The 16,578-nt window shown below is 33.5% G+C and overlaps 1 protein-coding gene across 4 annotated transcripts in view; it reads left to right on the forward strand.

The window, feature by feature from the left end:
* The window catches only part of Pde11 (Phosphodiesterase 11), a 271,340-nt gene that overhangs the window by 36,101 nt on the left and 218,661 nt on the right, over positions 1 to 16,578 (forward strand). Inside the window, exon 1 of one of the 4 annotated variants that reach the window (XM_064061521.1) lies at positions 459 to 642. The exons of the other annotated variants lie outside the window; for them this stretch is intronic. Coding sequence (XP_063917591.1) covers positions 591 to 642 — 52 coding nt within the window. The 5' untranslated portion in view covers positions 459 to 590. Of the gene's footprint in view, positions 1 to 458; positions 643 to 16,578 lie in introns of those variants that run through there. 4 annotated transcript variants of the gene reach the window in all.

Genomic DNA, 16,578 nt, shown 5'->3' on the forward strand with positions numbered 1-16,578 from the left:
TACGTGTATTTAACAAACACCCTGTGTACTTAATATAAAACGTGCAACATATAAAGACTGATATAAATTGTCAAGGACGTATCACTAGGAAAAAACCGATTGAGATAAATTATTTTGAATGTCGTTTTAAGCCTTATCCGGAACATATAAAATACTTGAATCATTTTCACAACCAACTGACAAGTAGTACGGATAATATATTTAATTATATTTAATTATTTATCAATGAAAACATATGTTTCAAGTATCTATATATAATTATAACTTATCGTATTGTTCTCATCTGTCCCCTACAATCTAACAATTACCCACTAATTACCGAGTATGATTTCCCTCCACCTCTACGAACATCGATTTGCCTAATCTTATTATTATTGAAATTTCCCGTGTGTAACTACTATCTTATCACATTTTTCCATTATTACAAATTACACTAACCCGCACTCGCATTGTTAAAACCGTGCCAACAGAATGTGGTTTTTGCGGCAGCAGTAATTTACATTTTGACGACTTACCGCAGATTTTTTCGCGAAACGTGACATAATAATTATCGTTAAATAAGTCCGAGAAAAACATGTACACTAGCTAAAATGATGCGAACGAAGAAGGCCAGAAAAATCGCCCCTCTCATCATCAGCATCGGTGAGTAGATTCCTTTCTTTCAAACAGTCCCTGTTTCGGGGTGAATCTTCTGCGATTATTTCCGGTATTTTGACTCCGGCAGTGACGTCAAAAACGACGGTTGCCAAGGCAACGACGCCTCTACACGGCGTCGCACACAACAACGTCGGCGTTTCCGCGTTTCCGACATGCACTAACAATGAAATGTTGCCAGCATTGTCAAACGGACACGCAGTCTATTATTGTTTGGTTGAATTGTTCTCTTAGTGTAAATATTGAAAATACCACGACCGCGTTCGTTTGTTTTTCTGCTATCTGCAATGGAAACAGCGTCATGCCGGTGGGTTTTGTTAAATTAATATAACGTGAAAGGCAGAGTGCTCGAATTACACTGCGGTTGTCTTGTTTACGTATGGAACATCTGAGGGCACCATCAGATGCATTTTCACCTTTTCCATCCATAACAATGTTAGCAACACAACGGGTGTTTACTTTGATCTTCAAACCTTTTAAACACGATTATCTCGATAGAAACAAAGGTGGTTTATCGCATGTTGCTTATCGAGGAATATGCAGATGGAGGTACTTTGTGTCGTCATCGTATCATGATCAATTCATGATGCTGCTATGTGGCGAAATCTGTAGGAACACATAGCTCGATGCAATGTTTTAGATCCTTGTCAAACTTCAAGTAGCGTAGAAATCTCACGTGGGTAAACAAAATGAAATCACGTTCACAGACAAGCTCTAATACTAATAGAAATTAATTTTTAAACTACAAAAAGGTAACTGCCTTCGATATTGGGGTACAACCAATACTACATGCAGCTCACAACAGATTTATTGAATCATTTTTTGAGATGACGTCATGTTTGGTGGAAACAAAAATAATATTATATGTAGGACAACGTTATAACGTTACACTCATGATGTTACTAATGGCGTTGTTTTTGTATATTTTAAGTGCTTAAAATATCATGGTGTTTTTGAAATACACGTACAAAAAAAAATGAGCTGTCTAGTGAGTCTAAAAGATTTGCAAAATTTCCTTCTAATATCAAAATTAGTTTGGAGATAATCGCCCCTATCCAGACTTTTTCGAATTGTTGTAAAATTTACTAGAAGCAGAGTAGTAAGGCACGTGCTATTCAAAATAAACAGAGCGCAACTGAAAGCTTGCGTCTGATCTGGTTTCATCCTACTTTAAATACGAGTACATGGGGAACAACATCGTGATTTTAGGAGTTGCATTTTAAAAGTATAATACTTAAAAACCTCCGACAAAAAAATTAACCCTTAAAAAGAATGAAGTTGGTTAAGAGAGCGTCGTCTCCACCATTACGTTACGGGTTAATAAAGTGAAATCTGTCAGTTGAAATACTTCTAGCTTCCGCTAACTCACACACCTTCGTCCGTTTATGGGTCAAAACCCTCTTATGAACATTGTCAATGATTTCTAGAATGACGACAGTTTTTGGTCCTCCAGAATATGAATCGCCCAATGTAGGAAAAATTCATGGACGTCTTTCGCAGTTTTCCCTTCGCAAAATAATAATGTCATCTAATATTCAATTAATTCCTAAACAAGGAATTACTGACAGAATGACATGACATTATAGAAATGTCATCTAAAGGAAGTCTACTTGAAGTCTACGTATGCTTTTTCTTCTTTAGCCCTCTAACACGATACGAACCGATTTATTCATCAAACTACCTTCGTAAGAGCCTTCCCGATTGAACCGGCTTTCAAACAAAATAAACCGCATTGAAATCGGTTCATTCGTTTGGGGGCTTCAGTGCAACAGACAGATACGTAGACATCAGCTGATGATCTTGAAATGAGTGAAGTGATTATCGTTAAACATGGCCAAGAACCATACCGAGTAAATAAGCTTTCAACTAAAAAAACCCGCATTGAACTCGGTTCATCCGTTTGGGGGCTGCAGTGCCACAGACAAATCCACAGATACAAAGAGGCTTCAAAGTTAAAAGTGACTTAAGTGATTACTAGGTTTCGGATTTTAGGTCGTTAAAAAATGAATAAATGGAGACATTTTTAGGTCCCAAAATTGACGAATTGGGTTATAAAAATCGTAGTTTAGGTTAAAACCTGTAGGAAAAAATATTTGCTCAAGGAAAAAGCATACAACAAAAAGATATATATTAAAAAAAAAAAACATTAAACATAACATTATAGAAACAAATATTTTGTGTAGCAAACAAAAAAATAATTAAATAAATCAACGATCTATAGTTACGTCCACTAATTCTAAGTCATCGCAAAAAAATGGTGATCAAATTAAAGCAAGTCGCAGGTAATATTTAAAATGAGTTACAAAAGCAAACTATATATTTCTCTAAATTTTCGATTGTAAATTTACACCTTTGATCGCGTAAAACACTTTTAGGTTTTGAAAATGTGCGTTCCACATCACAAGAAGTAATGGGTGCAAAATTAAATATTGAACAATCTACGTTTTCATTTATGTATGTATTGTTGGGAGCATTTCCACTACCGCAAATTACGTTATTTACTGAACATATAAAATCGTATCCTGGATTCTAATAACATAATTTTTGGAACGCCATTTCCCCCACCTTTCCTGGTGTGTTTTTTAAAGATGCATACACTTTTTCCACAATTTCCATACTTTGGTTTAATTTTAAACCTATAGTTTCTAATTGTTCTATTGCATCAGCAATAATTTTAAAGTGAGTTTTAATGTACAAGAGTTCATATTTAACGTTTGCTTTATTCAGAAATTCGTGAGCTTTTTTAATGCTTTGTGCATCTGTGGCTTCAAATGACATTACAACCTAAAAATATTCAATATAAGAATGATAGTAAAAAAACCATTATATATTTACTGACTTGTTTAAAACATCAAAGTGTTCTGCATTAAACAATGCTGCTTGAATCCAAGTGCCCCACCTGGTTAATACAGGTTCAGGTGGGAGAGGTGTATTTGGTAAACTGTTTTTATAAAACTCTACTCTTATTGGTGCTTTTAAAAACATTTTCTTAACATTGCTAATTATCCCATTGACATCTGGATAATTCAGTCTAATTGTTTCAGAGACTAAATGTAACCCATGTGCCATACATGTTAAGTGTGTTATATTTTCATAAAACACCTTCAAATTAGTACCAGTTTTGATCATGTATGAAGCAGCATCGGATACAAACCATTTAACTTTTTTGTGTTCAGTTCCTTTTGACCACAATGAAGCTACAAATTAACAATCAAATAAATTATAATAATTTCAATGCTTAAAATTATCAATAGCACACCCAAGGATTCGTTTATAAATCTCGAGATTGTGTTGCTATTAGTTTTATGAAGCTAGTAGAAATGGACGGCTAACTTCTTCAGAAGATAACTTTCCAATTGCTAAATGGGCTATGTATCTTCCTAATCTATCCGCCGTCTCATCCATATATCATTATTGCCAATAGAATTTCTAATTTGTTTGATTACCTGAAAATTATAAAATTTATCTTAAAAAGTTTTTAAATAAAAATTCTAGTGCTCACCATATCGTAATCTTTTGGTAAATCATTTTTTCTCAGAGTGCTTTCTGAGGGTAAATGCCTTTCTGTATATTTATGCATAAAATTTTTAAACTCAGGACAACTAACTTTATTCCATGGAATATTTGCTGCGGTAAATGCCCTACATAAATCGGTGCAAAATTGCGTAAAATCATTGTAGGAACTAATGTTTAATAAAGTCTGTTTACTGGATTTATTCTTGCTCTTTTTATGTGCATCGCCACTGCAGTGTTGTTCAAAGTGTGATTTTTTTTCGCACTTAAACTAGGAAACAAAAATGTGAACATAATTCAAGCTTCAGTATTTTAAATGTTTACTTACAACTTTTCCACACACTTTGCAGAATAACTCATTGTCTTTGGTTGAAGAAGGAAATTGAAAATTAGTGTCCAAATTATTCCCTAACCATAATTTGATTTTATCTTTCATGGATGATTTTACCTTAGGCATTTTGAGGATTCTTTATTGTATGCACAAAAATCAAAACCGGCCCCAGTACACTCACTAACACGCAAAGACACTCAGTATCACTAACAATAAACTTCTAAAATAAAATGCTTTTTCAGAGATTCACCTCCTTCCGGCTATAATCTAAATGAAATGCAGGCTAGCGTTGTCAGTTGGCGACACCAACCCACACCATTAAACTCAAGGGCGTTGTTTACAACCCATTTTTAAACAATCTGCCAGCCAAAGCAGTGAATTCACGGAAAATCTCTATTGTGCAAGCACGTCCGCTTCGTTGGTCGTGGAATCCTATTTTAAGCCTTTTAAAATTTATAATTAGGCCGCTTAATTAACATTTTAGGTCTCTAACGGTAAATTAGACATTTTAGGTAGTAATAAATGGGCGTTAAATAAAAAGAATTTTTTTAATTCGGATAAACATATAAATTTCGCTGCAAAGCCTGAAGTAGATATAAAAGGCAAAAAACCTAAGATCCGAAGCCTAGTGATTACCATCAAACATAGCTAAGAACGATCGAGATCGAACCAGTTTTCAAACAAAAAAACCGCATTGAAATCAGTTCATCCGTTTAGGAGTTAGGTTCTCACAGACACACAGAGAGAAAGGGGTCAAAATTATAACACTCGTCTTTTTTACTCGGGGGTTAATACGAGAAATATCGCTTTAAAAAAATTATAATTCGGATTAACAAACTTGAGTCCAGGGAAGCTCCTAATTTATATCCATGTCTAGTGTGTAATTTTCAATAAAAAAATTATAAACTCGAACAATTTTTAGACCATTTTAAACGGACACGTCGATCCATTTTTTAAAGAAGTGCTACAATTATTTGTATTCTGAGACATCTCGAAGAAAAATGTCAGCTTTCTTTTGGTACCATTTATAAGCCTAAAAAATCCGCAACTACGGTAAACAACTCCAGAAACCTTGTTCTAAAACTAAATTGTTAATTTAATTTTCTGTAACAAAAAAACTAAAATACCTGTAAAACCTTACTGTTTTGAATTACTAAATAATTCTTTGAAAAATTGTTATCGTGTTTGATGGTGAACAAAGTAATAAAATTATGTCTGTCTTTTGTAATCCAGGTATGATTAAAGAGAAGAAACAAAAAAGACGATAGGTAGAAAGCGTATTATTTTGCACATTCTGAATTTAATTTACTCAGCAAAATTGTAGATAATGTCATCATATTTTGGGAGAGAAAAACAGAGCATTTTTTATTAACATGCTGCTCTTCACACCATAATAACTGTAAACCGAATTTCACAGTAAACATCTGTCAAATGAACATATATATAACAACACTTTCCTAGTATAAAAAATTCAGTATTATTGTACATTATTAAATTCCTCCAAAAGTGGGACATGGTCACAGACAACCGAAAAAAAAATTATGGATTTATAGATTTAGATAGTACATTATACACAAAAAACAACATTTCTAAATTCTGATCAGGGACTTATGATGTTTGCAATAATTGTGTCTACAGAACTTTAGATTAACGGAATTTTGTATTGTATTCCCAGTTTAAAGTGGTTTTTATGATACGTCCATTGTGTCAGATGATGATGGGGGCAATGGAGTAAATCGTTAGCCATAAATAAGAAAGTGGTGGGTTTCTTGCAAGGGCGTACTTTGTTATTCAAGTCATATTGTCCGTCGTGGGGTAATTGTTCAGTTTACCTGAACAGGGGTTTGGGCGTAGCCAATTTGTCCACCCTACTCCCACCCGTTTTAGGGTAGTTTACCTAATTTTATTATTTCATGCTCTCGGAGAGTCGTCGAGAAGTATCGTGAGGGTAAAGACGTGCCGACCCGAGAGACCGGCATTTTATATTATTTGTGCGTTATTAAATAAACCGTGTAACTACGAGTAAAAGGTGATTTTATTTCGCGCAAAACATTTTGGTCCTTCGAGCCGGATTTCTCGCGGAATTAGTGGTACTGTTCTCGCCTGTATCGTCGATAAAAGCTTCACGTCCAAGACAATCTTGAGCATCGTGGCATCCAACGACGACAGCATCCCCAGAACTTCTGCAACAGCTTCACGTCCAAGGCAATCTTGAGCATCGTGGCATCCAACGACGACATCCACAAAGCGTAGACGACTTCTTCAGCAGCTTCACGTCCAGGGCAATCTTGAGCATCGTGACATCTGACGACAACCAGTAAGTGCAGTTCATTCCTTTTTCATTAGTCCTTTATTTCGTATCAGTGTTAAGTAGATTATCGTTGGATCATTAGTGAACAATGACTACTGAAAAACTTTCTGGTTTAAATATTAAGCGGGGAACGCTAAAACGCAAATTAACCATGGCTCAAAACGTAATAAACGAGTTAAAGTCATCTAAAGAAAGCCCAGCTTGTTTGGCAAAAGTACAAGTATGTTTGACTATAACCAGGTCAATTTATGACGAATTTTTCGACATTCAAAGTCAAATTGAGGAACTGGAAATTATTTTAAAACAAACATCTACGGCAGATCAGCGTATCACTTTTGACAAGGAATTTTATATCGTTGTGTGCGAATTAGAAGCATTGGAAGCCAAATATTCAGCCAAATCTGCAAAAAAATATGATATTCCTATCGTTCAAAATAGCGCTGTTAATGTAAAACTGTCAGAATTAACATTTAGAGTAGCAGCAAAATCAACAAATAAAAACAAGAAAACAAATTTAAATACCAATTCAAAAAGATCGGTAACGTGCCCATATTGTTCCGATCCTCATAATTTATTTTGTTGCGCAAAATTCATTAACCTAATGGTAACAGATAGGTTAAGGATCGTGAGGTCCAAAAAACTATGTTCTAATTGTTTTCAGAACAGTCATAAAGTTACGGAATGTAAATCATCGTATGTCTGTAAAATTTGTAAAGGACATCACAATACGTTGTTGCATGTAGACAATCCCGAGCCAAACGAAATACCAAGTACGAGCAGTGAAAATAATCAAGTCGAATCAGATCAATCCATTGTTCTTAAGGCAAATTCTCAACAAGTTTATTTTAGTAAAGTACTTCCAACAGCCCAAGTACAAATTTATGGTAAATTTGGAAATAAACATCAAGTGCGGCCACTGTTAGATAGTGGCTCCGAATTAAATTTTATTTCAGAGCGAAAATTATTAAATCTTAAATCACAACCGAACGTTTTGTCAATCGCTGGTGTCAACCGTTGTAATACTAGTGCCTCACAATTAGCAAGTATTAAAATTAATTCTAATTACCGACATTATGATTTAAACCTTTCATGTGTTATTTTGCCACAAATCTCGGAATTTTTACCATCCAGGTCATTTTCAATCGCTAATTTAGAATTTCCACACCACAACAAATCACCAGATCCTGCATTTCATGTCAAAGGGACGATAGATTTATTGTTAGGTGCTCAAGCCTTCTTCGAAATTTTACAGCCTAATCGGAGATGTTTGAATAAGGATTTTATTCTACAGGAAACTAAATTCGGTTGGGTAGTGGTTAATGCTCATGGAGATAATCCGGGGGTTGTAAAACAGGGTTCTTCTTATTATGTCCAACCCGTCCTAGAACAGATGGTTGGAAAGTTTTGGCAATTAAATAAATTTAAAACTTCCGCAAAACCTCAATCGGCCGACGAAATCCTGTGCGTAAAGAAATTTATGGAGGGTCATAAACGCTTAGAAATGGGAAGGTATTCGGTACCACTTCCGTTCAAGGCGGAAAACCCAAACTTAGGTACATCTCGGGATGGTGCCATAAAACGTTTTAAATCTTTAGAATGTAAATTCCGAAAGGATGAGAATTTTAAGTTATCCTTTTCGGCAGTAATTACAAAGTATTTACAACAAGGTCATGCGGTACAAGTTCCTGAAAACGAAATTGATAATCCACGTAATTATTTACCACACCACGGTGTTCTTAAAGAAAGTACCACAACACAATTACGTATTGTGTTTAACGCATCATTTAGATCATCTAATCATAAAAGCTTAAATGACGAGTTATTAGTTGGTCCAAAAATCCACTCGTTTTTATATCCAATTTTATTACGTGAAAATGTCACACATTCTGATGATCTTAAGGTACTAACAAATATTATTTTCGAAATTGAAGAACGACGTCAGGCCGTCTATTCAAAGGCAGTAGTACACAATAAAGGTCAATCACCATCAGATTTATTATTAAGGTACTCATCATTTTCAAAATTAATTAAGGTAGTAGCCTTTTCTTTACGATTTTTGTACCATATTATAAAATTAATTGTACAGCAGACACACTTGCGTCAGTTACATGCTGGTCCGCAAGCGACTTTAGCAGTTATTAGAGAAATATATTGGCCTATCGGCAGACGTGACATAATTAGAAAAATTCTCCACGAATGTGTACTTTCCAGACGTTCGAAACCGATTCCCTACGAAGAAATAATGGGAAATTTACTCGAAGGTAGAGTAAATCTAGTACGACCATTTCTTAATTGTGGGGTCGATTACGCCGGCCCAATTCTAATCCGAGAAGGGAGGGGTCGTGGAAAAAAGTCTTATATTTGTTTGTTTGTTTGTTTTGCCACCAAGGCAATTCACCTAAAATTAGTCACCGACTGTAATTCGTCAGCCTTTATTGGAGCCTTCAAAAAATTTATGTCTCGAAGAGAGAAACCTTCAAATATTTACTACGATAACGCATTAAATGTTAAGGGAGCCAATCGCGAATTACGAGTCATACATTTCGGTGTTATTAAATCTGATGCATTTTATCCCACCTCGTTCAACACACGTTGGTGGAATTTGGGAAGCAGGTATTAAGACCATTAAATATCATTATAACGAGTTATAGGGCAGTCATTGTTCACATATGAAGGAATGTATACCTATTTGACATTGATCGAGGCGTGTCTTAACTCTCAACCTATAACTCCCATTATCCTCAAATCCCGACGATCTATCCGCACTTACCCCTGGCCATTTTTTGATCGGTACTGCACTTACGTCACTTGCCGAACTTGATGTGGGCGACATCGTCATCGTGCACGAGGATAACGTGCCCCCGTTGTGTTGGTGTCTCGGTCGAGTTGAAATCATACATCCCGGTCGTGATGGTAAAATAAGGACTGTGTCAGTGCGAACCAGAAACGGGATAGTGCAAAGATCAGTGCGGAAATTAAGCCCGTTACCAATTTAATGCGCAATTGGGCTATAGATGTGTATATATATCTCATTTTATTATTGGACTCTTGTTAATTTCAATTTAATTCCTGTTATATGATCTTAGTTGACATGTATTCATTTAATTAGGCATTTTTGTTTCTTTATTATTATGTATTATTTATCTTAATAAGTAGGTCATCCTTGAAGTTAGTACTTCAACGGGGGGACTATGTTCAGTTTACCTGAACAGGGGTTTGGGCGTAGCCAATTTGTCCACCCTACTCCCACCCGTTTTAGGGTAGTTTACCTAATTTTATTATTTCATGCTCTCGGAGAGTCGTCGAGAAGTATCGTGAGGGTAAAGACGTGCCGACCCGAGAGACCGGCATTTTATATTATTTGTGCGTTATTAAATAAACCGTGTAACTACGAGTAAAAGGTGATTTTATTTCGCGCAAATCAGTAATAATGAGGTGATAATGTTTATTATCTTGTCATGAAAACCACTTTAAACTGGGAAGACAATACCTTCTAAAATAAATTCTCTAAATTTGTTCATAAGTAGAGTAGGCCCCTAATTTGGTAATGTACATCGCAAATTACATAAAATTGCAGTTTTTTTGCTGGCAATTTGAAACATTTCTTTTTTACTTAAAATCATACATATATTATCTGTATGTCAAATTTAGACGTAAGCTAAGGACTCTAAATAAACTTAGACCATTTTTTATGGTTCTGCGAAGTAATGTCAGACATATGGAAAAGAACTAATGTGTAATCTAATAAATTATTAATTAATATGAACCCAATGAAGAAGAAAATGAAAGTTGAAAAAGAGTATACCAAACAATAAAATAATTGGGAACATGTTTCATCATTTGAACAGACACAAACGCTGTATTAATTTTTATACATTTCATTCAGAGATTTCGTCTTGTACCATTTTCAAATTCCCAATATTCCTCACTTTTTTCGATTGCTGACTGGATCAAATTGATCTGTTAATAAAAAATACTACTTCCAATCTAAAATCTATCCAAAATAAATGCATTCAGATTTTTTTTAATCACTCTAGTGTACTTACATTATCTGCTAAAGTTCACGTTTCGAATTCAAAACTTTCAAACCAGGGAATTTAAGTCTACTTTATTCTGTATACCTAAGTATTTATGAGATTATAGAAAGCCGCAAAGAGGAGGTGGAGAACCCTCATAGCTCCCGCTGCTGAGTACCGACAATACTTTTACTTTTACTTCAGTACATACAGTATAGTAGAAACGGTATGTTTTTGCTTCTTTCCTTGTCCGACACAGGTACCCCTAAAATATCAAGATGTGCGGGCAGTCTTTACCTTGTGTATAATGTATCACACGAGGACCAAAACAGAAACATATCAGTTCTCGCAATTTTTATATCTTTACAACATCTTGTCAAACAATCATTTTATTGTAGGGATGCCTTGCTAAAATTCAGATAGGACGTAGCAATCCGCTTCCGGTTTCTATAATGAAAATGCCGAACAAAAGAACTTGTAGTCATAACTGTTGTACGATAATAAAGATTTTTGTAATTTTCTAAATTAGTATAAAGCTATTTAATTCAGGTCATTGATCATAATCATTTCAGTTATTGCAATAAATGAATGCTTTCTATTATTTTTATCCTACAGGTTTTATTTTTTAAACTCATTTAAATTTGTGTGCAGTAATAGACTCGACAGTTTTTGGTTAAAAAGTTGAACTCATTAGACGAACATTTTATGATTATCGGTATAAAAACAAGATATTTATTTCATTACATTTTTTCTTCTATGGTATTTCTCCACAATTTCTTGTTTTCTGTTAATTTTGAATACACAAAAATTATACAGAGTCATTTCAAACTGCAATTCATTGAAAAAGACTTAAAAAATTGCAATGTACCAGAAAAATCTGAACTCCAAATTCACTTCCTGTTAATTTATCGAAATAATTTTAATATTATTTTTACCGTATGAACAATCACTTGAATTACTTCGAATTTATAAATAACTGACATTTTGTACAGTTTTATTTATTATTTCGAAATTCGAAATAGAGCATACATATTATAAAGTAGTCCAAGAGCTATAAGGTTATATGACCATAATAAAAGTAATTGACCTTCAAATAAATACCTCCTTTGTGTGGTTATTAAGCCCTTCATTTGAAACCCGATTAACGGAGCAGTGGATTTAGAAATTTAGTGAAAGCCGCCCCTGAAAGAAACGACAACAGCCGCTCGAACTGCAGTGGACATATTATTTACGACCGTAAAACCTTTTCTATTGTAAACAACTTAGCTTCGACACAATGGGATAATTTGATGATGGCCATATAACCTTATAGCTCTTGGACTACTTTACTTTAATTATAATAACTTAAAAAAATGATAATTAGTTCATATTCTCTTGATTTCTTTATTTTTTAGTAAGTTCATCAATTGGAATATTTGATTAATTTATGTTCAACCATGTTAATATTTCGAGTCAATTGTCACTAAGCGGCCGCTCTTCAATATTTCATTCTAGTTTTAGTTTTAAAATAAGTACTAAGAAAAAAAGTCAAAGACTAGAGATGTATGGTTACTCCTCCTTTTATTATTTGATTAGGAGAATCTGAATCAGAATCAGATGATGACGGTGACCTAGACATTTATTTATATTCTTTCAGTGACATAATGGTGAAAGATAATAGTGAGCTTGTCAAAGGTATGTTAGGTTTACAGGTAAATACTTCCTTATTAATCTTTTTATTATATTAATATTTAATAACTGTGCTGATTTTCAAAGTAATTGTACTGAAAGATTAAGCTCACCCAGTAAAGTTACTCTTCTTCGTTTTAAAATTTTAACGTACTTATTATTACCCTTGCAACAAGTTCAAAAAAATATGCTAAAGAGAAGAACATAATTGGAAGTTATATATATTACCGAATCAAATTCATACGTAATGGATATGTTTAAGGTTGCAGATTTATGGTGAAGACATTAAATACAATTATTGGAAGAAGCAAGTTTTCAAATCACTAACTCGAAAAATTCGACTTATTTGTTTACCTATTGATGCTGACGGGCTTTGAATATCTTGTACCTATGTCTATTAGCAATAAATTGTACCTATGATCTTAAGCAGAGTAATAAAACATAAAATAAATTAGTAAAGGATAAAAATTCATTAACAGCCAAGTTTATCGTACCATCTAATAAAGGAAATCTAACTTTGGCAACGCAGCTTCTACATTTGTCACTTTGAATTATTGAATTCCTAACCCTATTTTTAAAGCCGTTTTTAACCTAAAAAAAACTGTCAAATTTCCATAGCCGACTCTTATCTAGAAAGATCGCGAATAGCTAATAATAGTAATAATTTACACATTCCAGAGTTCTACATTTGATATGCTTTATCGTTTAGATATGATTATTTACATATGAATGAATATTATAAAGCCACAATAAATTAAAGTTAATATACAAAAAAATGACATAGTAAATCTAACTATATCATAATTTGCATAATTATTTAATATTAGCAAACACAACTTTTCTTCCTTTTATGCAGTAAACTTTCCCTCAAAAATAGTTCAGTAGAAAATTCGATAGTTATTTCTAACCCATATTCCATCCAAGTTCAACTTTGATAATGTGTCAACGGTTAGCAAGAAATTTTAGACATTAAATCTTGATGCCAAAATTCCTCAAACAATATTTTCTCTGTCCACATCTGCTATTATCCTTGTCAAATCTGCTTGCTACTGATTGGTAATCGCCGCGCTTATTATTCTTGTTGAATTTGTGAATATTTCTTTTCGAAACTGATTACATACAGATTAAATCAAAAAGGCAAGCAGTTGTTGCCCTGAGAAGACCTCCTCCATATACACAATACACATTCTATAAATTATATACAAACAGTATTTCTTAGTTCTGTTAGAATTCTGAAAAGTACATAATCGTTTTCTCAGTCGCAGTAAACTTAAATAAAACATGACTCTTTTTACGTTAACAGTGATTACTGATTACGTGCAAATTTGATTCTTCACAGTCAGTCAGCGTTTAATATTAGCACGTTTATCGCAAAACAATTAAGACTGTTCTTAGAAAGCGTAAATAATATTAAGCGTAATTACGTAAAATAAGTGAGAATAATTGGTCTATTGTTCTAGGAGAATCCAAATTACCTGATGTTCTCGAACGTCGCACGAAAACAGAGCAGTTAAATTCAAGGAGATGATCTTAATGCTAGTAATAATCGTAATGCTGTTGAGTTAACAGTAATAATTTGCGAATGCACGGGCAACGAAACTACAGGGTGTTTCGTGATTTTTGGCTATACCACACATTCGCATCACAGCATCTGGAACTTGTGTATGTTCAGTTGGTTTGATATTTTTTTAGTTTTTGAATGACCATAGACGAAATTGACTATAGTCTATGACTCAGGGTGGCACAACAACAGGTTGTGACTCAGTTACGATGGTAAACATATTAAAACACGTAAACGTCACAGAAATTTCTCGTTAAGCTAGGGATAATATCACTATGGATAATAATAAACAAAATTATTAAAAAATGTCGCAACTGTTGTGATGAAAGATGTTGTGATTAGATTTTTTGCGATACACCTAAAAATATGCGAATGTCTTAAACTGTACTAATAAAGGTCCCGTAACTGACACATTACTCGTAGTTTATTATTCATAATTATGAAGATAATTATCTATCAAATATTTAATCAATATCACAGGTACGATTATTGGGGGTTATGTAGCTTACCAATACCGGGAGTATTCATTGCTGTCTGGATATATTCAGGACTTAATGTTTCTGTATTTGCGCACGCAATGTAGCCAGTTTTCAAGGTAAAGTATAACTCACTGTTATTACTAATAATAATTCGAAAATAAATGTTCAAATTCAAGCTATAAGAAATTAACAAATCTGTAAGAAAATATCAAAACAGATGATAATTTTCAAGGTTCTTTCTGTCAAGACGGATCTATGTTTAAGTTTTTAGCTTAAATGCTATAAATGAACTAGTTTAAACCTCAAGTGAGACGTTATGAGGAGTATAATGTTAGATATAGATCGTTACCAGGGGCGGCTTGTCCTATGAGGCAGGTGAGGCAATGCCTCACCAATGAATTTTACGCCTTATTAGGATTTTTATTATTTTATACGGACACATTTCGGCCAATAATTTGTGTCTTTTTTCTAAAATTTTAAAAATAAATATAGAAAATTATATTCTTATTTTTATCTCGGTAGGTACTCGTTGCTCCCTTAATTAAACAGCGCGCTTAAACACTCGGCACAACATGTATTTTGTGACGCGAATGAGACAGACTCGAAGCTTGCCTCTAGAGCATATATAGAAATCATGTCGTTAATAGGCAAGCAACCTGCAATACACTCATAAGCGGTATGAGTTGAAAAAAGACAAAATTGAGGCTAGCCTCATTTCCGTGCTTGCAAAAGAGATGGAAAACTATAATATTTGCCCGCGGGGAACGTGCGATTACAATGCAGTCTGCATTCGCAGGAGTATTCAAAATTAGGCCGTTGATTGTTTTGCCACAAATCTGTGTGTGTATAAATTGATTCAAAATTTCGGTAACAGAATTTTGTCTTAAAAGTGCCTACGTTTGCGTGGCTTGTCATAATTTGATTTGGGTAATCGTTATTTAAGATTACGAGTAAATCGGAATTTTTCTCTACTAACGTTAAATGACAATGGCAGTTCTGTTTTTTCTACTTTCACGTATGATGATAAATTGTATGTAGTTAAGGAATTAAAACCGCCGGTTCCTGATTTGAGTAAATCGTTAATTGATCCATAAAATTTTTTTTAAATAAATCCGTATTTATATTTTATATTTTTTTCATTTTGTTTTTTGTTATAAATCAAATTAGCTTTATTTTATGTTGTATTTCATCTTTTTCGATATGTTTTCTTTAAAGTTTATTTTAATTTTGTTTTTTGTTAGAAGTTATATTAGTTTTTTCTGACCACGCTTCCCTTTCCTTTTGTCCTGCCATTCTCATCCTTTCCTTGCAAGACCTCCTTACACCTTCACGTTGGTTCTTTGTGGACAGTTAAATGAGTTTACAAATTTGTTTATTTGACTAAATAGAAAATATTTAAGTAATCTTGATTTATTTATATTTTAGAGCGTTTTGTGCTTTGCCTCATCAATTTTTCAAGTCATGAGCCGCCCCTGATCGTTACTAAAATGGGATAACCCTAAGTAACTGAATTTCCTGCCACATGATTTATATGATCATTTATGCTATTATAGTTAAAATATATTAGAACCATGAACAGTTAAAAATCTTGCATGAACTGTGAGTTTACAATAAAGCAAAAACAACACGTGTTGACGAATTGTCAAATTTCACAAAATCTCAAATTAAAAAAACGCTAATTAACTGATCTTACACTAATTATAATTATACTCGTTGTGGGACAATGGAATCGAATGCAATTTATTTTTGTTTAAAGAATTGCTCTCTGTCTACAAACACTAACGCAACAAAACAACAAGTGGCCTCGAAATCCTTTTAAAAATTACCTCTGTTGTCGTAGAAATTCCTTAGAACTAGCAAACTAAAAGGTAAGCTTCTGCCAATCTCTCTAGCGCCTTAACCGTGGATGAGTGCCTGGTTATTGATTTTTTTTTTATTTTTTAAATGTGCCTAGTTTAATTTCATTAATTGTTTTTTGTTTAGAATTATAAGTGTGTCTAAAAAACAGAATCTTTTTTTCTTGATATGTGAATTTGAAACTGATT

Source organism: Zophobas morio, unplaced genomic scaffold (genome assembly GCF_036711695.1).
Source record: "Zophobas morio isolate AGI-343-1 ecotype UQ-CSIRO unplaced genomic scaffold, CSIRO_AGI_Zmor_V1 ptg000021l, whole genome shotgun sequence".
Taxonomy (NCBI): domain Eukaryota; kingdom Metazoa; phylum Arthropoda; class Insecta; order Coleoptera; family Tenebrionidae; genus Zophobas; species Zophobas morio.